Here is a 24,498-nt window from a genome sequence, read left to right as displayed (position 1 = left end):
TTTGCCCTCTATGTGTCAGTTCTCCAGAACTCTCTCCTCCCACAAGTCTCCTACCAACATTTAAGCTTTATTCTAATTGTATCCACTTAGGCCATGTGCTCACTAAGTCGATCACTGTGGCAAGGGGGCATGGGATTCCACTGAAAGGCTTGGGCCAACCAAGGCCTACACTTGAAGCTGAGGGTTGGGGAGTTGGATCAATCCCATTCAAAATGCTTGGTTGCTTCATAATGGAAGAGTAGTGGGATATGCGGGGAAGAAGCCAGAAATGTCTACTCTATGATAAAAAAAAAATTACCTTGGGTAGGGACTTCTCTGGTGGTTCAGTGATGAAGAATCTGCCTTCCAATGCAGGGGATGGAGGTTTGACTGGTCGGGGAATTGAAATTCCACATACCACAGTGAAACTAAGCTGGCGCACCACAGCTACTGAGCCCACGTGCTCTAGAGCCTGCGTTCCACAAGAGAAGCCCACAGATTGCAATAAGCACCCAGTACAGCCAAATGTCTATTTTTAAATGACCTTGGGTAATCCAACTGCGCCTAATGACCAGATGTTAATCAATTCGGTTTACCACATGTCAGGTTTGCTATTAAAAGTGAAACGTAACCACCATTTGCATCACCCCAAGTCCCAAACACAAGGAAGGACACCATCTATTAAAGATACTTTATTTGTTATCTTTTATAGTTAATAGTCAAGAACAAATAATAATAATAATAAAAAACAACTTGCACAGAGACAGGACATTAGACCTAAGCAAGGATACTGTTAACATTAAAGAAAGACTGTGCTCGAGGTGACTGCCCCCATTCTTGGCTGTGTGTATGTTGGCAGCTGCTGCTGAGCTTCTGAGGGAAGGCTGATGCTTTGGTGAAGTACCTCTGGAATCTGTATCACAAGGCTCGAGGGACATTTCCAGTCCAGGCCTTCTAGTTGACATTAAGAAGGTCCTGCATTGCCAGTAACTGCTCCTCAAAAACTAAGAGACATGTCTCTTTTTCTGTCCCCTGGGTGTGAGGCCAGGTCACAAACTCCCAGCAGGGAAATAAAATCCCTATATTTGAGGAACAGAATTAGTATCTCTGTTTTAACTTGCCAGAAAATGAATTTGAGCACCTTGAAGGATGGTATCTCCTCCCATTGCCTGGGACCTCCATAGCTGGTGTGTAAGAGTCTTCCAAAATTAGGCCACTTATCTGCAGTGTATCAACTCCAAGCAACATTATTCTAGACTCTTGCGGGAGTGAATAATCCTGGGGAACTTCCTTCTAGATAGGAAATGGTATTGTTGCCCCACCGGGAAGAAAAACTAACCACTTTCCTGACTGGAGCAAATCAACTATCTTGCAAATGCTCACAGTATCTATATGCATTTAATTTCATAGGTACTTAGTTAGCAAACAAGCTGTATTCATTGTAAATAGTCACAACTTCCATTCGGAGAGGCTAGATGTTGGATGGAAGAGAAGTACCAAAGGCCAGATCTTCAAGGCTGCTCCCTTCTCCATCAGTCTTTTGAACATTGAAAATAAAAGCTCATATGATAGGTTGAGGGGCTGTAGATGGATCCAAATTCTTACAAAATTCTAGACAAAATGAGAGGGGAAGGGAACTCTTAGAAAAGTATTCCAACAAAAATGTATAAGAAAATTTAGTTTCATAAGTGATTAACATTGTTTTAAATATTATTTGAATAATATTATTCAAATAGCTCTTTATGCACTTTGGCTTATTTGATCTTTATCCTCTGAAGTAGGCTTCATTTAGTCCATTTCACAGATGAGTAAACTAACCCAGAGAAGTCAAATAACCTGTCAGAGATCACACAGCTCAGAGCAGGAAGGGCCAGACTGTGAACCATGTCTGTCAGATTCTAAATCCCATGCGTACTCAGCCACTAAAGGCCTTTCTTCAGAGGCAATACTTGAAGTAAGTATTCCACCAGTGTGGAGAGAGGGAGGCTTGAAGTGAGTTCAACGGAAGGTTCACCTCATGTAGGACCAACAGGCATCCATGGGACATCCATTCTTGACTACTGCTGACTGGACCCTGTGTCCAACCCCATGTGGCGCACTTTGTGCAAATTACCCCTTCATGCACGCATGAAACACTTAGAGTCCATGACTAAAGGAAAATCAACCATGAGATTTTAAAATAAAACGATTCAGATTTTCCCAGAATATTCAAAGTGCGTTAAGACTCTCAAAGGATGACCTGCTCACCCGGGCCACCCACAGAAGCTGAGCTCAAATCTGGGAAGCGGGGATGCTGTGACCCCTTCCCCGGCCCTTCCCCCAACCTCCTAGGTCCTCCTTCTCCTCAGCCTCTTTATTTTCCTTCTCTCCTGGGATGCCTCACCCCTCCTTCTTCCTCTTTCTCCCCACTTTTCCTCTTTTAAACAAGTCATTTTCCTCCTTGCCTCTTCTGTTTCCCCCTCCTCTTCTCCGGCCCCTTCTCCTTTGCCTTCTGTCTTGTCACTCCGTGCAGGAGTCTCCTCTGACAGGCTTTCTCCCTTCAGTATTTTGTTCGGTCACACTGAGCAATGCCAGCTACAATTCTCTAATACAACTCTCAGGAGAACAAGCTATTCACCTTGAAAGTCCTCCCAAGGGAAAGAATATTACCAGCCTCACTTGTTACTTTAGAAATTGACCAGGTTGCCTTGTGGTCTGGGTGGGGAGGAGAGGAGAGATTTGCCTTTATGTGGGCTGGCTGGAAAGGACCCATGTAAACAGAACCATGCTTACATCCAATAGTCCTTCCCAGGCCAGACCTAGGTTGGGTCCTAGGGCCTTCAGCAGTCTAGGAATTATCACAACCACTGGAGTTATAGCCCAAGAAATGTATAATTTAAAGAGACATTAAGGGCATCTGAATTAAGCTTCCCTTTTTACAGCTGAGGAAATAGATGGTGAGAGAAATTAAGTGGTGTGTCTAAAGTCACATAGATGGTCAGTGTTAGGGACCCACTGGTGGCTAATTATAATAGCTTCCTGATGAAAAATAAAAAAGGTCTACGGGGGCAGCCAGGGCTGCTGCTGATATAGTAGCCAGGTCCCGAGTCTGCCCTGGGGCATTTCACTTAACAAAGGCAAACAGAAAGCACACAATACTCACCTAATAGTCTGGTCGGGGCAGAAAGCCGTGCCTCGTGTAGGGGTTCTGCGGCTCGCTGTCTCTGGGCAGGTTCACCCTGATCTTAGGGAAGATGCTCCCCTCTGCTCCTAGATTGCTAAAGCCAGTCTCCTTGAGTCTCAGATTTTGTGAGTCCTTCTCAATCAAGGTCTCTTCCTCTACATCCCTGCCTTTGTTCTTTAACCTGTTAATTGGTAACAGAAATTAGGATCTGACAGTGGTGGCAAGTTCCTTGAAGCAAATGTTAATATTCTTTTTTCAATATTTAAATTGTTAAAATAATTTCAAATTTACATGTAAGTTACAAAAAAAAAAACACAAAGCTCCCATACATCTGTCACCCAGAGTCCCCAACTGTTAACATTCCTGAACCATTTAAGAATAAGCTACAGACCTGATGTCCATTACTGGTAATACTTCAGTACTTCATTCCATGTAGATTCCCTGACTCTCCTCATAAGCTCCATGTAAACATCAAAACCAGAACATTATCCTGATCCAACATTACCATCTATTAGCAATTCTGCCTGTCATATTACATTTTGCTTATAATGTTAGTATTCGTCAGTGTGCCTTTGAATTACTTATGGAAATGATAGTAAAAGTTAAAGAAAAAGGATGATTTGTGATATAGTTTTTCATTCAAGCAAAGTCAATTCTATAGAAGCACCTCAATGAAGAAGATGAGTTCAAGGCATAAAGGTCTTAAGGAGAAATAGAAGTTTCCCAGGATCTGCTGCGAGCCCTCAAGGACCTCAAATGTAAGCATTCAGTGCCAAGTGGGAGGATTTGAGGTGAGGGAGGCACTTGCCTCCCTGCCAGTTAACTCTGATCGTGACTATTCTTTCCTTCTGGCCCACCAGAAGTGCTGCTCTATTAGAGTGGGTGGTAGGGCTAGAGGCATCTGTGAAAGCCACAGCATGGTCCAAGGGTGACTCTCAGGCCCTGGGGTGTTGTAAAGGAAGACCCACTCGCCTGCTGACCCTGATAGCCAGCCTAGCCCACCACAGAGTTCCTCCCTGTGACAACACTCCTGTCTAAGGTGGCTGAGAAGAGGCTCCCTTCCCTTGGGAGTGGGCAAGAAATTCTAAGTCTTGGAGGGCTTCAGGAGAAATGAATCCAAGGCTGAGCTAAGAGCAAAACCGGGCTCTGCAGCAGGAAGAGGGAACTAAGAAACAAGGCTGTTCCGGGACACAGCTCTATTGCAGCCCCTGAGGGCCCTAGAGACATGGCAGTAAGCCGGTCCACAGTGGAGGAGGCAGCCTTGCTCCGGAGCTGAATGTCCTGGGCCCCCTCCCCCTGGGAAAGGGAAGGCCATGTTCCCAGTTCCCAGCTTGGCATCCTTGCAATCAAGTCTCTGGGGAAGAGTTAATAATAAAATGGAGTGAAAAGGAAAAAAAAAAAAAGAAGAAACAAAATATTTTAGGAATGAAAACTATTTGTCCTCTCACAGTGCAAGAAAACCTATCTGCCAAAATATGAGCTATGAGCCAAATGCCACTTCTAAAAAGTAGCTTTTCATTTTTTTTAATCAGAGTGGCTCCTCACTTGGCACATCTAGAATGGAATAGATGATAGCATTCCATCCCTGTTAATGGAGGGAACTTTATCTAAATGTAGAATGAATGAATGGACCCTACTTAAGCTTTTAAAAAGGGCACTTAAGGCACCAAACTGAAAAAACACCATGCAGAGACAATGTTTCTACTTAAAACCCAGGAGGCTCAGATGAGGTGTCCTTGTCCTTGCGTTAGTCATTCCATCACGTTCAACTCTGTGACCCCATGGACTGTAGCCCGCCAGGCTCCTCTGTCCATAGGATTCTCCAGACAAGAATACTGGAGTGGGTTGCCATGACCTTCTCCAGGGGATCTTCCCGACCCCAGGATCAAACCCAGGTCTCCTGCATTGTGGGCATATTCTTCATCATCTGAGCCACCAGGGATGTTAGGCTATTTGCAGAGAGATTCTGGGCAGGGGTGACTTGATGAAAATTATATTTGACAATATCAATGAAGTTAAATATTGCTAACAAAATAGTTTTTTTTTTGTTTTTTTTTTAGCAAATAAAGGTTTATTGTAGGGCAAACAAGGAGAATGAGTGGCTCATGCTCAAAAAAACCCAAACTACCCAGAGCGTTTTTAATGACATCAGAAAATGGTTGCTATGTCACTTTATAGGCTTCCCTGGTGGCTCAGATGGTGAAGAATCTGCCTACAATGCAGGAGACCTGGGTTCAGTCCCAGGCTTGGGAAGATCCCCTGGAGAAGGGAATGGCTACCCACTCCCATGGACAGAGGAGCCTGGCGGGCTACAACCCATGGGGTCACAAACAGTCAGACACTACTGAGCAACTAACACTGATGTCACTTTATAGTATTAAGCAAAAACAAATCTCAACAAAAAATTTTAAAGCACAAAAGATACAAAATTCATTTTAAACAGTAGCCAAAAACCTAGAAGGATGTATGCCAAAATGTTGGTTGTTTCAGGGTGGTGGGTTTTGTGGGTGATTTTTGTATTCTGCTCTCTTACACATGTTCTATTTTCTTCAGTGAATCATGTGTAGCTTATAGAATCAGAAGAAAGTTCTGATGATAAAAGGTCAATGGTATTAGAGAGGTCTCGCCTTATTTTCCTTCTGTCGCCTGGGAAAGGCTGGGTGTGTTTGGAAACCAGAGTGTAGTGCTGATGGTGTGTGACCCAAGAAAGGGACACTTTGTCCCATATACCTCATTGAGACGATGAGTGCAATCAGCATGCCAAGAATGAGGACGCCAGCAATGGTGCCCACGATCGTGAGGATCAGCTGAAATGCTGAAAGGGAAAAGAGAAAAGTAGGAACAGCTTCCCCAAGCAGACCCCCCACCTCTGCCCCTACTGCACAGGTACGGGAATTCCCAGTGGTTTCTGGCCAAGAACACAATGGGGCTCTGGTCTGTGACCCCCCTTCCAGGGCCAGGATGAGTGGGTGGCTCACTTCCTTTAACCCTATGTCCACCGTCTCCCCCAACTATGTCTTCAGAACTCAGAGAGACAAACTTGCCAGACGAAAGAAGACCATGAACACAACGGAGGCCGTGGTGGCAGGCCTTCCTGGGCTTCGTAGGGAGTGGGATCTCACCTGAGGTCCACTCTACCTCCTTACCTCTGCTGCCTTAGCCTGCCGCCATAGCTGATTTTGCTGATAAACTTAGGGGAACTAGGTTGCAGTTAAATCTGTCACTAACAGAGGAGCCAGGTAAAGGCTGGATGCGATCGGTGAGGGAAGGGTCTGGAGGTTCATTCCCACTCAGTCTCCTCCAGATCTGCTCTGTTTAGTGTTCCTGAGCACTTAAAATGTCGTCCTGATGTGGCATGTCAGTGTAACGTACACAGTGGATTTCAAACACATAGGATGAAAAAAAATTGTGAAATCTCTCTAATAATTCTTACATTGATTGCCTGCTAAAATGATACTATTTTCCATATAGTGAGTGAAATAAAATTTCATTAAAAATCAATTTCACCTATTTCTCTTTACCTTTAAAATTTTACATAGAATTTTTAAAATCTGAAATTAAGTCTGAAGTTCATGTTGTATTTTTATTGGTCAGTGCTGCTCTAGATCTTCCCGTTCCATGACTGCCCTTTATGCCACCTCTAACTAACCAGGGTGCATGGGGCCATTGATCATTAAGTCTGGAAAAAAGCCTCAAAGGTCATCTGATCCTAACTTCTCATATTATAGATGGAGACATTGAAAGCCCAGAAGGAAGAAATGACTTATCAAACCCAGGTTCACAACAAAATACAGCAGAAAAGAAAAGCATTTCTAACCACTAACTTTGTGGCTGGCTGGGAAACAGAAATATTTCCTTCACCTTGGGTCATTGATCTTTAGTTCATTATATAAAATTTTAAATATAATACAGTTAGTATTGCCCCGGTCTGGTGAGGGTAGGGCATGGGAGGGAACAAAGCAACTGAATTTACAGCAATATATCCCAAACATGGAAAAGAGGAAAAAAATTGTTAAAAAACACTAGTAAAACAAAAAGATGACTTGAGTATTTAAATGTCTGGTTTCTAGTTTTGCTCCACTATGAATGTAAACATTTTTGGCATATACTGGTCTTTATCCTTTCTAGTAGCAGACAATGAATATTTAATCTAATGCAGGAAATGAATACAATGTTGGGACAACCTTCTTTGGCCTGGGACAAGTCCAGGGGTTCCAGCCCATCTCTTGGGCTAAGTTCCATTGTTTCCCATAGCTGAGAGGCTCTACCTATGACCTAAGGGTGGGCATGGACTGGCCTGACCCAGAAGACAAACTCCAGGCAGATTTTCTTTCTCTTTATGTCAGAGACTTTGGGGGACTGGACAGAATTTTGAATGTGGTCAATGTCTGTTTCTCAGAAGCTTAATAACAAAGCAAGACTTTTGTACTCACAGTCTTTACAGTCGATTCCACTGTAGCCAAACGCACACCTAAAATACAGGAAGGAATAGGAAAGTGTGGTAAAAACCTTATGAAAGCAGGTCAGAGTTCCCACCCAACCTCCATGTCTCCTACGCATCCTTCTTTCATTGTCTTCCCCCTGTTCTGTCTCCTCTTTCTCTTTTCTTCCTTATGCACCCCAATCTTCCAGCTAAGTACCTTTCATGGCTCTCAGGAAGATTGAGGGGGCATACAGTCCTGTGTGGTTCCATTTGCTACCAACCGAATGCTCCATCTTCAGAGCACCGGGAGGATTCATCGCTTTGGGTGAAGATGAGTCCCAGAGGCCTAGCACTTAGTGGGACCCCTCAAGCTGTGAGACCACATGGCTCACTCTGCTACTTATTTGCTGCCCTGTGAGCAGGGACTTGCCATTCATATTCTCTGAGCTTTAGTTTTATCACTTGAAAATGGGGGAATGAATACCTTCCTGAAGTTGCTATTTGAGAAGCATTACCTACTGTAGTTCCCAGCACACAGATAAACGTTCGAAAATTGATGGTGGTGGTGGTGATGCTATGAACCTTCTGCCAGTGAACCAATTTCCCAAGCTAAACTCATACATACATTACAAGCTCTGTCCTTTTCACCTAGCCTTAGCTATGAAAAGAGGAGAAAGGGGTGATTTCTCTTACGCTTGGCAAGTTGTTTGATCATCTTCCTTGTAGCCTGGCAGGCACGAGCAGGCAGCACTCCTGTTGCTCATCACTAGGCATTGCTTCTTGTGCTGTGCGTTGCACGTATCAGAACACATTGCTTCAAAAGAGAGGGATTTCTGGGTAATTTTCAGAAACAGCCTCTTCAACCCCAAAGTGACACATCGCAGAATACAATTTTTCACATTGCTTTTTCTGGGTGAAACGAGGTGCTCAGTGGCTGTGAAGTGGTACGTGGACCTCCTCACCAACTCTTACCCAAGGTCCCCTCCAGGCCCATAAAACGAAAGCCAAAATTCCCATCCCTCAGACTCTGAAATGCACATGGAGGCTTGAGTGGGAAAGTGTGTACTTTGTGAGAATGCGGAAGGAAAGGGGAAAGAGGTGAGCCATTTGAAGCAGATGAACACTTACCAACACACATAGGCGTCTGTGGGTTTGGTCTCATCAGCCCCTCTCTGCACTCACATAGTAAACCACTGTCACAATCATTTTGGTCATTCGGTTTTTTACACCCATAGTAATCACACCGATCTTGCTCTGAGAGGCACAAATAATTCAAAGACATACTTAGCAAGACAATATGGATAAGGTAACTTGTGAAAACAACCCGTTCCATTGTGGTCATCACTGCCTTTTAACACATTTTGGGATTCAACCAGTGAAAATCCAAGATTCTGAAATTCAGCTCCCCAGTGGATCTCTTCTGTAAATATTTCCTTATATTATTCAATTAAAATTAATTCAATCCCATGCAGTAGAATTATATTCAAATTCTCTTTTGCACCTAGCTCTTTGCTGGGTTCCAGAAAGGACACAGTAGCTGCATAAGTTTGGGACCCCATCTTTGGAGAGTTACATGTTTGTACCCATAGAAAGTTGCAACCAGCAACTTGTAGCACAGACTTTAAGTACAATGGGAATTCAGGGGCTCAGATAGCTAAAGATAACATGGGGAAGGTGGAAATTGGGCTAAGTCTTGAAAGAGAGGAAAGATTTAATAGTCCGAGGCAAAGTCTAAGTGCAGTAAACAAGGGATGAAAAGAAGGAAAGGATTGTTGTCTGGGAGTGATGGGACTGCACTTTGGCAGGGGAGAGGCAGTGAGGTGAGGTGGAAGAAAATAGAATTCTTGGCTCTGCAGTTGATGGTCTGGAGGCTTTTGTTCAATCATTTGATTTTTGGTGGGTTCAAGGTGTCTTCCACCTGTGAAATGGGGCTAATGCAAGTGTCTACTATAGGAGACTCAACAAATAATTGTCCCTTTGTCCATTCATTGGTATAGCAGGGTTAGAAGGCTAGGTTAAGGCCACTGACTTTTATCCTACAAGTCTGAGAATCCATTGTAGATTCTGAGCAGAAGCATGGCCATGAGAAAATAATCTTTTAAGAATGTTAGTCTAGAAACAAACTGGAAGGCATTAGGGACAAAAAGATGAATCTGAGAATAGATTAGGGGGAGAGAACAGGAGCAGGTAGAAGATATGTGGTTACTCTCTTCCAAACATCTAAGCCTGTAACTAACCTTCCTTTATCACCTGCTGTTTGAAAATGCCTCTAAATAAAAACTCAGAGAAAGAGATTTTACAACTGTTGACACAGAAGACAGACTTTGTCTTTGTAGCTAAAATGAGAGAGCAGCAGCAGGTGTTTTTCTCTAAAAGTTTTGAGCACTCCCTTCCACGTGCTGGGCAGTTTGTGCTCCTGTGGCCATCTCCAGCTGGCATCATTTGAGAATCTATTAATGTATCTGAGAGCACATGCCTGGTCTCAGAGTGGAGAGATGCTGAGGGGAGTTGTCAAAAAGAGCAGTTCTTAGAGCTGAGGCTGAATGGTTTCATGTTGGCCAGGCTCAGAGCAAAGGCAGTTCAAGTAGAGCCAAATGAGAGAACTGCAAAGGGAACCCTAACTTTATCTTGAAGAACGCACTGGATATTTTCATTTGATGACCATTATGAGTGGTCCATCCCCAAGCTGATCGGAACTCTCAACTTCCTCTCACTTGCTAGAAATCTCATCTAGCCAAAAGCAGGGTGTACAGTAAGGTTTTGTCTTGCCCTGCTGACAATTTCATCTTCCAGGCGGGTATAGCTATTCTGACTACATGAACTGCTACTCTGGACCAAATTCTGACCCCCAAGGAGAAATTTATTGGCAGGTAGAAGTGACTGGTTCCTTGGAAGACAAGGACCAAGTGATAGCCAGAAACAGGAGTATGACTTGGAGAGAGTAAATATTGAAATGTTCAGAAAGGCTAAGGTGTTGTTCCATGGTATGAGAGTCTGGAAGATGAAAACAGTTCAGGAAAGTAAGAAGCTTTGAAAATGTAATCCTAACTGTGCAGCTGCAAATGACCCCCAGTGAGCTATTTAAAAAAAAAAAAAGTGGGAGAAGGCCAGGTAATTTAAAGAAACTGGCATGGTTTGCACAGGAAATTCTCAGAGGAGAGACATAAACAAAATATAAAAAGAAAGTCCTGAAACCAAAGGTGGAAAATTAGAAGTATGACAGTCCAGAGCCCCAAATGAGTTCAGGCTTGTTACAAGCAAAACCCAAAACAAGGACAACAAAAATCCAATTACAAAGAGCAAAGGGTTAAAGATAAAAAAAACGAGCAAATAAAGAGTGTGTGTGTTTCCCATGTCACAAGGGCTCATGGAAAGGCCAGGCCTGGTTGGTGTGTTTATAAAACAGCAAAAGTGAACTGTCACAGCTCTCCTGAGGGCATGTGCATCTGCCTAAAGAGGAACAGTGTAAGTAAAACTTTCTATAAGCATTTGGGAAGCTGTAACGTGGTAGAGAGCTCTCTTGTTTCCTCCTTTCTTCATCTTTCCCAATCCAGAGGCTATTTACCCAAGGCTACCTTTGAAGAAGAGGAAGAAACTGGTCGGTTTGATGACTTAGGGGATGGTTATCAGTGAGCAGAAGTCAAGCGACTGGGGAAAGGGAGGGAGGAAGAAAGGACGGGTTCAAAGAAAACTCAGAGATGTCTGTGGATTCAATTATCCAGTTCTTCTGGCCCCCTTCACAAGGAAAGTAAAACATTTACTTCTACTTATTTATAATAGAAAATGTAGATAGGTCTTCAGGTAAATGTTGAATAAAATTATTTAATACTTACGGTCATATCCTGAAAAGTTACTTGAGTGTCTATTAATCGCATTTCTAATGGCATCTGATATGGATGTCTCATTTTCCTTTGTACTTTCTGTAAAAATGTTTACTACTTCTACATCAACACCCTGGTTACCAGCACGCATTTCAGATCTTGCTGAAGTGGATGGGCTAAAAATGAAATGAATCCATCACTTGATGAATTGAACTAAAGCATCACCAAATTGGTCTTTAGACCTTCCAGACTCTCAAATCTCCCAGAGTTAGTCCCAACCCATTGTTTTATATCCACAGTTGAGGCTCAAAGAGGGAGGCCTGGGGTTGCTATAAGATGGCCATTTATAGACTTAGAGATCTCTATTCAATATGCATTCAGAGGAAATCTAGGACTATAGTAAGGTCCTATTGGAAGACACTTAGAAAAATTGTGGACAATCATTTCTAGGTGCCTGGATTAAACCAGAAGTAGAATCAGTGACATGTGAAACAGTGAGCTGCCGCTTTCTGTAGAAAATCAAGAATAGATCTCATGATGAGCTGTAAAATCTCAGATTTGTGCCTTGAGAGAGACAAAGGGGTATGTATTCCTTTCTGCACACAGAGAGAGCAGTAATCAACCATACTGAGTATGGATCATTCCCAGAAAGGGCCCAGAAAGCCAGCAGGCAGCTTCAAAGTGTGTGTGTGTGACTAGGCCTGGGCACACCTGACCCAGAGGAGAACTGATCCCAAGAAAGGAGGGGCCGTGGGAAGCATCAGACATGTATGCGTGCTAAGTTGCTTCAGTTGTGTCCAACTCTTTGCAATCCTATGTACCATAGCCCACCAGGCTCCTCTGTCCATGGGATTCTCCAGGCAAGAATTTTGGAATGGGTTGCCATTCCCTTCTCCAGGGGAATCTTTCCAACCCAGGGATGGAAACAGCATCTCTTTAGGTCTCCTGCATTGGTCAGGTGGGTTCTTTACCACTAGCACCACTTGGGAAGCCTGGGAAGCATCAGAATGTAATACCAAATCACATCACCTTGCTGCAAGACATCATAAGGGTCTTTCCCTCTCTCTAACTAGCACTACAGTTTGGGGTCCTGAGATCGGCTATGTCAAGTTCTAATTCTTTCATTTATCCAAAAAAAAAAAATCAAGTGATACAACCACTGAGAGAAAAAAAAAAGGACTTTAAAACCCTTCTTCCCTCTCTGACTTGTGGCCATGTGTTTTTAAGACTCAGGATATATTTTTGCAGTCCTATTGTTTTGCTATACTCCATTCTGACTTTTGAATAAATATAGAAGTTTGAAAACACAGCCAACCCTACTTAGATAATGTTTGCAGCTATATCGGTGCTGTGGAACAATCCAGAAAATCTAAAACATGAACCAAATTCTGTTTTTAGGAATGATCACCTCAGAAAAAGGAGTCCAAAAAGCAAAGTGGGCTTTAGAATCTTAAAGTTTCATGATTTGTTCATGGTAGAACTCAGAGGTAACAGAGGAAGGTACCAGGCAGTGAGAAAGGGGTACCTGGTACAAACTCTTCTTTACCAGTTGAAAGATGACCAGAGATCTATGGTATAATTTTTCAGTGGGGCTAAGAAAGAAATGCCATCCATAATTCATTCATCATCTGAAGAACCTACTAGCATACAGTTCAGGAGGTAAGACATTACTCATGGAAGAGTTCAAGGAAAGGATGGAGTGGCCATGTACTCAACTGACAAAAAGTGGTTATATACAGAACCAGGGGAGAAGGCAATGGCAACCCACTCCGGTACTCTTGCCTGGAAATTCCCATGGATGGAGGAGCCTGGTAGGCTGCAGTCCAAGGGGGCACTAAGAGTCAGATATGACTGAGCGACTTCACTTTCACTTTTCACTTTCATGCATTGGAGAAGGAAATGGCAACCCACTCCAGTGTTCTTGCCTGGAGAATCCCAGGGACAGGGGAGCCTGGTGGGCTGCCGTCTATGGGGTCACACAGAGTCAGACACGACTGAAGTGACTTAGCAGTAGCAGCAACAGCATACAGAACCAGGGCGCTAGCCTCCAAGTTAAGAACCCAGAGATCTAGACCCAGGGGAGCCACCATCTTCTGTGGCCCAAGACCAGTCCTAAATTCCCTCAGCCCGAGTGTCCTCCTCTGTCCAAAGAGAGATTGGAGTATAGGAGGAATTCTGAGGATCCTTCCAATTCCAACATTCAGGCAGTAAATAAAGAGCTTGGGGATTCCGAGGAGAGAGCACTGGTCTGGAGCCTAAGAAATGCCCTCTGAAGTGAGACTGAGGTCCATCTGCCCGCCACTGCCCACAAGCTGAGGGAGTTACTCCTCTTAGGACACTGAGTTCACAGGTAAGGTGTTGTCACCAAACTCCCCTGGCTCCCTTTCCGTAACTCCCTAAAAATGGAAGGGGTGCCACAGTTTCAGGGAACCACTCCCCACCAAATGACTCCATGGGACCAGCTTTCCATCACACTTGCAGGGTCCCCTATTCTGGAAGGCAAACAGATGGGAACTAATACGTGTTGAAACTGACTACATGCCAGGTACTTTGCACAGGGAAGCTTTCCAACAGTATCTCATTTGCTCCCCACAGGGTTCTGGGAAAGTTGATCAGAGTAAACCAGATATACAGATTAGGTAACAAAAGTCCAGAGAGGTTAAAACATGCACCCAGTAACAGCAATAAGGTGCCAAGGCTGGGATTCAAGAAGAGGTTTGCCTACTACCTACTGCCGTCATACCGCACTGTTTCTGCTTTTATCCAGTCATCCCGATGCATGAACTCCCTGTTATCCCCTAAACCAAGCCTAACACCATTCAATGATGTATAGCCTTCAGTATTGTCTGCTGTGTCTCCAGCTTCCAGCCACTGTGTTGGGGCCCAGCCTCTCTGCCTGCTGCCTGTACCGTGCCTCACATTAGACTGCCTCCTGGCTACCAGTCACACGTGCCCCTTGCCCATCACCAAGATCAAAACTCACTACTTTTAGGGGGTCTTCTCTTAATTCATCTTTTTCCACAAAGGATTTGACAAAGTTTATGAAGATAGATGTGATAATAAAACCACAGAAATGTAAATACATTAGAGCTGGTTGTTCTGCACGATTCTGTTTACTTTAGAGAGTTCCTTCCTCAGCCTGCAGCACTTCTGTATCAATATGCTTCAGAGAAGGCCAACATGGAATCACTGATTTCTTAAGAATCCTCTACCTCTTTGGGTTTCCAAGCAGCACACAGCCCTGGTCACCACATGCTGATACGCTCACTGCATGCCTGTTCTTACTGTAGAAAGAGCTCACGACAGGCCCTTCAGTGACCAGTCGTGTGACTGGGGTCTTCCTGTCTGCCTCATTTCCCCCTTTGAAGGAAGAGATGGCCATGAACCATTCATTCTCCTCCAGGCCCCCTGGGATGCACATTCCAGGGAATAGCCAGGTGTGGTTTGTAGCCAAGGGATCAAACAGAACAAACAGATTCAAGTGATGTCCTGGACCATGTGAGCAAGTTGCTAAGTAGCCAATCACAGGGAACATCTTGCTATCCCCAGGCTACACTCTGCCAACCCAGGCCAGGGTCAATGTGCATCTGAGTCAGGGCCCTTTGTGGTCCTCAGACTGACCACCTCTTCTTGACTTGTGACTGGCCACCCTAGGACTTCAGTGCCATATGGGGAATGCAAGAGGAGACTAAAAGTTAGGGAACATAGTCTGCTTCCAAAGTACTCCATGGGTCCACAGCAAACTTACCTTACTTTAACAATTACAGTCTGTCCGTAATCAGAATTGTTAAATGTATCTTTAAACTGTGGAGAAGAAGAACAGATTTAATAACAACTACAGCAAGGGGAAAAAGTAATAGTATATCTAGGTTTTTAATATAAACCCATTTCTAAACTCACTTATGTAACACAGCAAATGTATTCTTTACATGTGCTCTAACACCTTTCAGTAATTTCTGCTCTAAAATAGGATGATTCTGGTATAAGTCAGAGCTACCCAGGAAAAAGATGGAAGCCTGAAGCACTCAGTCAGATCAATACTCTTAAATATAGCGTCCTTAGATGAAGCTGGGACTGACTTGTTTTCTCTTTTCAAAGTCATGTGAAGTTTTGCATCTTTGTTAGACTTACCTATAGGCATACTTCACACACTCATCAATTTACCCAAGGAAGACTTAAATGCTTACCTTCCCAAGGCATTATGCCAGAGACATAGATTACCAAGATGGGCAGACCCAGCCTATGATCAAGTTACACCATGTAACCTCAGATTATACCATGAAGCTGACAGAGTTAAGTGCCAGAGATAATACAATCTTCCATGGAAGTTCAAAGAAACACTCTTCTAGTCTCAGAGCCCAAGACAGGACTTCATAAAGGAAACAGGCCATAAAGCATTTCAGTAGGTGGCACGGGTCCAGCAAGTAGACAGAGGAAGGAACAGTTCACACCAATGCTTGGAAGCAGTGTGGCTCAGAAGGGTCAAGTTTCTCCATTTGTCAGCATTTGCAAAATTTAACTTCTCTGAACCTCACTTTCTCACTGGGAAATTTGAGACAGCAGTAATTCGCACCGAATAGGGCTCTAATGTGTAGAAAATGAGATGGAATACATGATACATAGCTTTGTGAGCTGGAAGGGGCTCCACCACTGGTAGATCTTGTTAGGCCTGAGTTGTGTTCTAAGAGCAGACAACTCTAGATACCTGTAAACAAGTGGCCAGAGATGAAGCTGGGACCTCTGGCAGCGGTGAGGTGGAGGTAGGCTGGAGGTCCCAGCTATAAAGTAAGTTAATTGATGCCAAGAATGAGTTCATTTTCTCCTTCTTATGATACCACCCATACCTGCCCATCCCCAACTCCCATCCCATAGCACTCAGCATAGGGCCATCTCCAGGAAACACTCAACAAACACAAGCTGACTGATGATTGAAGAAATTAAATGTGAAATCATGATCTTGGACATGTCTTCCTCTCTTTGGACCCCAGTCTTGATATTTATTACATGACTGTTGAACTGGGTTGGTGCAACTTTTTATAATTCAAGAATTTTATTATTTTCCCCCACACTTTAAAAGATCATAGCAACCAGTGTAATTTTAAGAGATATTAAAACATTTCTCTTATTCTAGTCAAATTCAAATAAATTTGATACTCTAGTTAAGGCTGAGCAGCCTTGTATCTAGAATATGTCTCTATTCCTTTTAATTCTTTTAAATATCAGAAAGAGCTAGTATTTCTGTAAACCATCAGAGCACTGGGAGTCTATGTAGGATCAAGTTCATTGGATGACCTCCAAGGTTCTATCCAGCTTCACTATTGACCACTGGCCATTTAAATTTCTTAATTAAAAAAAAAAAAGATTGCAAAATTAGCATCTGGCATAGGAAAAAGGTTTTCCTTTTCTTTTTTCCTTCTTCCAGGTCATCCTTCGAGGATTTGAGGATATACACTTACTGATCTGAAAGGCCAAAAGGCTGGGCATGGGGGCAGGAATTATGCAAACAGGCCTGCCAGGCCCCAGCTGCACAACAGAGCCAGCAGGAGAGAAGAAGCAGCCCTGAGGGTCAGGCAGGTCTGAGTTCAAATTCCTCATCCTCACTCATCAGCTGGGTGACCTTCGGTCAGTTTACTTAGCCTTCCTGATCCTTGACTACCTACCTCACCTGCTAAACAGTACCATAGTACCATCTTCCCCATGTGGCTACTTTGCGAATTAGAAATATACATAAAATGCCAGGTACAGTATAACAGGGAAACTTCAAATCCCTATGCAGCTTGTCCACTTGGATCTAGCTGGGGACAAAATAGACCCTGAGAGGCTTCTCAGGGCCTGAGCTGGCACTGCCCCAGCTACATGGTCTGCTAAGAGCACATTAAAGAAAGTAAACTGTCTTTCTTTTGCTATCTCCAGGAGTTGCAAAGGAGTTCTGGTGTATCCCTTTCAGATTAAAAGTTTCTTGGATATTATAAAGTGCTCTATCCCCTCCCTGGCACCTCTGGGACCATCAAGATCTGACTGAACAAGTCACTAAACTGGTCTCTGAAGACCAGGGGCCTAGATATGTAGCAGGAAAAGGCTTCTGGACACTCATACCCAAATCATGTTGGGAAATGCAGTGGTCACAGTGGCCAGTGCTCAGTAAAGCCACAGGAGACAACTGAAAGATTTCCTAGAAATGGAAACACTGGTGTTGCTTATCCTCAATGTGCCAGATATCATCTGAGCAGGAAATTGGAATGTAGATCCAGGGTAAGAAGCTAAGTCACGGCCAGCAGGCCACTCATGCACAAGAGGTAAGGCAAAGGGGCTCAGGCAAGCCTGGGTACAGCAGACACAGCTTTTATCACAGCAGTGCCAGGCACGGCTGTTTGGTCATGAGCATGTGCTCTCCCTGGACTATCTGAAGATCATTTGGATAAGATTTTTTCATGTTTTAACAAGCCTAATAACAAAACTGTTTTATAATTATGTAATTTCAAATGCAAACACACTGTCATAGAGTAAAACGTTAATTTTTTAAAAATTTGTACAAAATGCTTTATTGGTTTCTTTAAAAGCATAAAAACCATGAAGCATGGTAGCTTCTACTTTAGAGCCTCTAATCTAATCAAGTTTCATTTGAACACTGAGAAGACAAGATTAAGAATTAAAGTGTCATGCCGAAAGCACACACAACTAATAAACACAAAACTCTGACAAACCTCACATTCATTCTCAGGCCATACTCCAAGGACCTTTGACATCTTTTGATTTTTGACTTAAAAGAGGTGTTTTTATCCTCTTTACATAATTTTTAATCTGTCGCTAGATGCTATTATTCTGTACTTTGTGGTCCATTTTCATGGCCACCATGCTTCCTGCACCCCCATTAAGACATTAGTTTTTTAAAGTCTTTCTCCACCTAGAGTTCTGAGATATATTTCCAACCTAATATTTTTCCCTTCAAAACTAAATTTTGAGAAACATGGGCTGGATACCCTCTCTGAGACCTTCCAGACCTTCCTGACATGTGGTTCCAGAATAGAGATCTCCATCTCCTCCATGTCGACACACTCACTTACAGTAATCAACATGAAATGAAACTGTTGTTCATTTTGACCTTTTTGACAATGGGATAAAGAAGCAACATTTATTAATTCAGATGGAGTTCCTCTTCCAGACATTAAAGAAGCTAAACTAGTCTAGAAATGTATGCAAATGTAAAAAATACAATTTTTCAATTTTTTTCTCTTCAATTCTATGGAAATAATTTATTTTAAAACAGCATTACATTTATCTGGCCACTTAATCAGCCTCTGTAAGAAAGAGTATGCCATGGCTAGAAGTGGCTTTTGAAGGCCCTCGGCTATGCCAGGTATTACCTCTGATTGCGGGATCACAGGGAGGCCCCCAGGTCCTAGAGGAAGAGCCCAGGCAACCAGGAAGCAGTGGCACTGGCAATTTGGAACAGCTACTGTTTGCAGACCAATAAGGTTACATTTCACTGTTTGAAACACTGGGATAGCTGTACCAGCCTGTACCACCCAAATGCCAGTCTATACAAGTCACTGTTAGAATAAAGAATATTTATAGAGGAAGGATGTTTGGAAAATACTTACAAATGTAGTAACTTGAATGTATAAATTCTGATACTCCTCAGAAGTTTTATTTTCTAATTCAGATGAGTATGACCATGTGACCTTAATTGTACCAGGGAATATCTTTCCTGAAATTCAAGCAGAATCTTTCTGTGATATTCAATGTAAAGAAGGTCCATTTTGCTTAAAGCATAGATTATTTTTAAATTCTAAACATATGACGATACTACAGTAATTCTGGAAATATGAAAAACATTACCCCAAACCCAACCTAACCTATCACAATTATTCTCATTTTGGTATAGTTCTCCCAGCTCTTTTGTGTGTGTGTGTGTGTGTGTGTGTGTGTCTAGTTTGTATCATTATAATTGCAACTTTATATCATGAGTCTTCTTTACTTACTATTAATAGTAAACATTTTTCCAAATCATTACTCTGTCTTCATAATTATCATCTTAAATGCTATATAATATTCTATGAAACACATCTTTCCTTCACTGATGCAGTCACTCTTTGTTTTCAATGCTTTTAATTATTCAAAAGGAAAAAAAGTTTGCACAAACATCTCAATGCACAAAACTTTTCTATATTTGGGGTCATTCACTTAGAGTGGATCCCCAAAATGAGATTACTCATGCTAACAACAGGAACAGCCATTTGGCCTTGGGGATATCTCTAATCCCTGTGCCAACACGCATTCATTTCCAGTGCAGTTGGCAAGAAGGGATATTTCTTTTTCATAAAACAGACAAAAACATATAGCTCAGGAAATAGCCTTGGACTTTTATAGCACCCAGCTGATCTAACCAAAAAAGTGTGGTGTCAGTTTGTTCTTAAAGTCCATTTCCAGAGCTGAGAAGTTCTTAAGTCTCCAAAAATAAGATTTGGTGTTATGGTACAAGCAAATCCTATGACAAAAAATCTAAGCCAAAGTCAGAGACCAGGTTCCTGGGTTGTCTGACTCTGTCGTTTTAGGAAATCACCTCATTTTGCATCAGTGTCCCCATGTAACAGCACTGCTTTGTATTTATGCAGTCTTTGTAGTTTTACACACCTACATCTATCATTTTACACACCTATCTTTCTACCCTATCATTTACATTTTGACCCCATGGCACTGATCCTCAACCAGATAAAGTGAAGGGACCCATTCCCTCTCATACCTCTAGAACTAGTTCACCTATCTGAATTGGTCCATTTCCTCTCCCACTAGGTTCCACTGAGATAAAGACAGAAACTTTTTTTCTGCTTGGCTGGCCTTTGTCACCTCCAAATTTTCTTCTCCTTTTAATGTTCCAGAAGCTCTTTTTGTCACCAAGTTTTCTATTCCCTTTAGGCCTGAGATGCACACTTCCATCGTTCATCCTTTGTAACTCACCTTTATTGCATTTGAAAGACTTATAGTAATATCCTTCTGAACACAGGCAAAAATAATCATTACTCAGATTGACACACAAAGAACCATCCTTACAGGAATCTTCTTTGCAAGGTGTGCTGGAACCTGAGATACAGTAGAAAGAGATTAAAAATCCATAAGTGACAACAAATTACACCTGGAAATATACTTTTAAATCTTCATGTCTCCCTCCTGGGCACTTTCTATTTACTTGGCTATGTTACGCCATGGTATACCCTTAGAACAGCTAGAAACAAACACATATTTTCTTATGTCTCTAGGGAGATTGTTGCTAAAATTCTAGAGCCAAGCACTTGTCAATAGTATAGGTCAGAGGTTGGTGAGTAACAGTCTGCTCAGAAAGAGAACCCAGTGTTCTAATTCCAAGGAGTAAGGGAATACTTTGGATTTCATAGATCCTCCAGAACTTTGATATCTGCTCCTCTAATACTAGGTGGGGGTGCTCCAAAATCATTTTAGAGAAAGCACCATATTTTTTTCGGAAGATATGAATGACCGACTTACAGGGAGGACCAGGCAAAAAACTTCCCCCACCCAAAACTAGATTTTATATTCTGGTTAGCATACATGGTATACAGACCTATGAGGAAGGGGAAGGGAACAACGTGGATTAACTCAGTGAAAATTCTAAGAGGAAGTGATGAAGGGCCACTCTACTTTCTGAGCGGATGACTGAATGAATGGTGGGAAGAATATGACTATGGTTTCTACACCACTGGCAAGGATCCCTAGATCAGACAGTGTGCAGCATCTTTCCTATCTTTGGAAAACTGACGGGATCCGAGAAGAGAAATCACCAGTTAGCCAAATGGCGATCTTGGCTAGCCATTTCCCTTTGTCAAATGAAATGATTCTGAGCTTTGATTTCAGAATAGGTTGAATGACTGACAACCTTCAGAGCTGTTTTAAAATTCTTATGGTTCCATAGGTGGAAATTGTTGCTTACAAAAAAAAACTACATATAAGGTACAATGTATATAACATGGTCTCTTTTTTATTGAAGTCGAGTTGATCTACAATGTTAGTTTCAAGTGTACAGTATAGTGATTCAGTATTTTTGCAGATTATACTACATTAGAAGTTATTACAAGATAATGGCTATAATTCCTTGTGATATATAATATATCCTTGTTGCTTATCTCTTTTATACATAGTAGTTTGAATCTGTTAAGGCCATATTCCTAATTTGTCCCTCTCCCCTTTGGTGGTTCGGAGAAGGCGATAGCACCCCACTCCAGTACTCCTGCCTGGAAACTCCCATGGACGGAGGGGCCTGGTAGGTTACATACAGTCCATGGGGTCGCGAAGAGTCAGACGTGACTGAGCAACTTCACTTTCACTTTTCACTTTCATGCATTGGAGAAGGAAATGGCAACCCACTCCAGTGTTCTTGCCTGGAGAATCCCAGGGACGGGGGAGCCTGGTGGGCTGCCGTCTATGGGGTCACACAGAGTAGGACATGACTGAAGTGACTTAGCAGCAGCATATACTTTTATCCCATTTAAGCTATTTTTTCCATAACTATGGGCCTAATTCACTTTTATTAAAAAATAAAATAGTGCTAGTGAGGAATTCTCATACTGGTGGGAATATAAATATAAAGTCTAGCCATTTCAGAAGACAGGTTGGCAGTTTCTTACAAAACTAAACTTTACTATATGAGCCAGCAAGTGCAAGCCTTAGTATTTACCCAATATAAATGCTAAGTATTCACTTAGTATTTACCAACTTTTTCCACTCAAAACCCTGCAAATGAATACTTAGAGCAGTTTTATTCATAACTGCCAAAATTTGGAAGCAATCAAGATGTCCTTCAGTAGGTAAGTGAATAAACAAACTTGTACAGCCAGACAATGGAATATTACTCATGTTCAAGCCTTGAAAATCAACATGGTGGAATCTTAAATGCATAGTACTAAATGAAAGCAGCCTATCTGAAAAGGCTACATACTGTGTGATTCCAACAACATGACATTCTGAAAAAGGCAAAACTATGGCAACAAAAGATCAGCAGTTGCCAAGGGTTAGCAGGGAAAGAGGGGTGAATAGGCAGAGTACAGCAGATTGTTAGGAAGGTGAAAGTAGTCTTTATGATGGATACATATCATTTTACATTTGTACAAACCTATAGAATATACAACAGTAAACCCTCAGTAAACTGGACTTAGGGTGATTATGATGTGTCAGTGTAGATTCATCAGTTGTCACAAATGTGCCCTCTGATGAGGAATGCTGATAATAAGGGAGGCTGTGCAGGTAGGAGGGCAGGGAAATATGGGAAATCGCTCTGCATTTCTCTCAATTTTGCTGAGAATCTAAAACTTCTCTAAAAGATAAATTCTATCTAAAAAGAATATTTTTTAAGAGTAAAAGAAAAAAAAAAAAACAGGCTACCTGGACATAGGAGGCATACTGCATGCAATATCTCACAAACAACAATAAGGGTCAGCTCTCTAACAGGGTGTTACAATATTCTAAGTAAAGTAAATGGCTTCTTAACAAAGCCTTAACCACACTGCAAGGATGATTTGGAAAAGCCTAGGGAAGAAATTGAGTACAGCACCATTTTGGATATACTGGTCAGATAACTCCCAGTGTGGCTTTCTCCTTGGCCATAAAGGACAGACTTGGTAGCATTTCTGTGTGCCAGGAATAAAGTCACAGGATGTTACAGTGGGAAAAGGATTTTGTGGCTATTTAGTTCAATCATCCCTTATTACAGGTGAGTACGTTGAAGCCAAAAGAGAATTGGTTTGGCCCATGCCGCACAGTTAGTATAGGGCCAGAACACAAGGCTGCCTTACTCTGACAGAGGGTCTAGGGAAGCAGAAATGGCATAGAAAAGCTCCCTTTCCTGACTACAGGAGAGCTGATTGTGTAGCTGTTCCAAACATGAGAGAAGATGGGGAAGCAGGTCTCAGTGCGCCCTCTGGCTCCATTTCCTTAATCATTTATTTCTTAGATCTACCCAAGATTACCGAGGAAGCCAAAAGAAGAATGTATAGGAAGACATCAGCTTGCTCTTTGACCCTGGGCAAGTGGCCGCCCTCACTGAGCCTCAGTCTCCCTAACTGAGAATAACAGGGTTTATCTAGATCCTTTAAACATAGGTTTAAGGACTCTTTTAGACCAGGGGTTGGAAAACTATGACTCATAAGCCAATTCTTGCCAGTCCTCCTCTGTTTTTGTAAACTAAGTTTTATCAGTACACAATCAGCACGTTCATATGTATATTGTCCGTGGCTACTCTGACGTTAATATGGCTGAGTGGGGTAGTTGTTTAGCAGATCTTATTATGGCCCACAAAACCTAAAACATTTATTAGTTTGCCTTCACTGGTAAAGTTTACTGACCAAACTTTTTCTATTCTATATCAAACTTTGGGAAAAGCAGCAAGTGTTTCCTGTCTCAATAACTGAGGCCGGAGGTCAACCTTCATCTCTTAGACAGTATCCCTAAACATCTGTCCTTTGGATCACGACTCTGGTAATGTCACATGTTTTCAATAACATTTGATGAGGAATCAGGGTAGAACTGGCTCCTTTCTTCAGTAGACCGAGGATCTAGTAGTGGGGCTAGAGATCTCATCAGTGCTTATTAGCACCTGACCTCAGAGAAAAGAAACTATTTCTAAAAATCTCCTAGGGAGAGGGAAGCTGCAAAAGTAGCTCTCACAAAGCCTAAGTTTAAAAAAATTTCCACATCTGGCAAGTAGCTGGAGGAAAGAATAGAATGGAACTGCAGGTAATCTTTTAGCATCTCTGCCATCACTATTAGCCTGTGTGACCCAGACTTTTTAATTCCAGGGTTTTATATCCAAGGACACCTTGGGTTTCTTTACACACACTTTCCTTCTCTGGCAGAAGACACATACTTACCATCCTTCACAATACTGCGACTCCTTAGTGAGGAGACTTGAGGGACTTGCTCTTACCTGGAGCATGTATGGCAGGAGTAGACGTATTCGAGGTGGTAGCAGGAGTTGTACTCCCTGTGGGAGAAGTAGGTGTACTCGTAGCAGTGTTAGGATTTGTACTCTCTGTGGTAGCAGTAGAGGTACCTGCGACGGTAGGGGTTGAAGTATCTGTGGTGGTAGAGGTACCTGCGACTGTAGG

General features: G+C 42.4%; 1 protein-coding gene across 1 annotated transcript; it reads right to left on the bottom strand.

Moving 5' to 3' along the window:
• Window positions 1-1,393: 1,393 nt before the first annotated feature.
• Window positions 1,394-20,591, bottom strand: MUC13 (mucin 13, cell surface associated). Its single transcript, XM_040265563.1, has 11 exons — window positions 20,587-20,591; window positions 20,345-20,475; window positions 18,988-19,094; window positions 15,135-15,190; window positions 11,399-11,562; window positions 8,688-8,819; window positions 8,259-8,379; window positions 7,576-7,613; window positions 5,873-5,957; window positions 3,122-3,323; window positions 1,394-1,590 (listed from the first exon to the last, which is right to left on the bottom strand). Exons 1-10 carry the CDS (start codon window positions 20,589-20,591, stop codon window positions 3,122-3,124), a joined length of 1,041 nt encoding a protein of 346 aa, XP_040121497.1. The 3' UTR covers window positions 1,394-1,590.
• Window positions 20,592-24,498: the final 3,907 nt, after the last annotated feature.

The sequence above is a fragment of the Oryx dammah genome, unplaced genomic scaffold (assembly GCF_014754425.2).
Source record: "Oryx dammah isolate SB20612 unplaced genomic scaffold, SCBI_Odam_1.1 HiC_scaffold_2, whole genome shotgun sequence".
NCBI lineage: Eukaryota > Metazoa > Chordata > Mammalia > Artiodactyla > Bovidae > Oryx > Oryx dammah.
This window is presented reverse-complemented; position numbering and strand designations above follow the sequence as displayed.

What these genes read in the sequence shown, in the direction of transcription:
- MUC13 (XM_040265563.1), bottom strand. An exon ending in ACATTCAAGTTACTACATTT is followed by an intron (nt 15,191 to 18,987) that starts GTAAGTATTTTC and finishes TCTTCTCCACAG; the next exon opens with TTTAAAGATACATTTAACAA. An exon ending in TAACTTTTCAGGATATGACC is followed by an intron (nt 8,820 to 11,398) that starts GTAAGTATTAAA and finishes TGTGCCTCTCAG; the next exon opens with AGCAAGATCGGTGTGATTAC.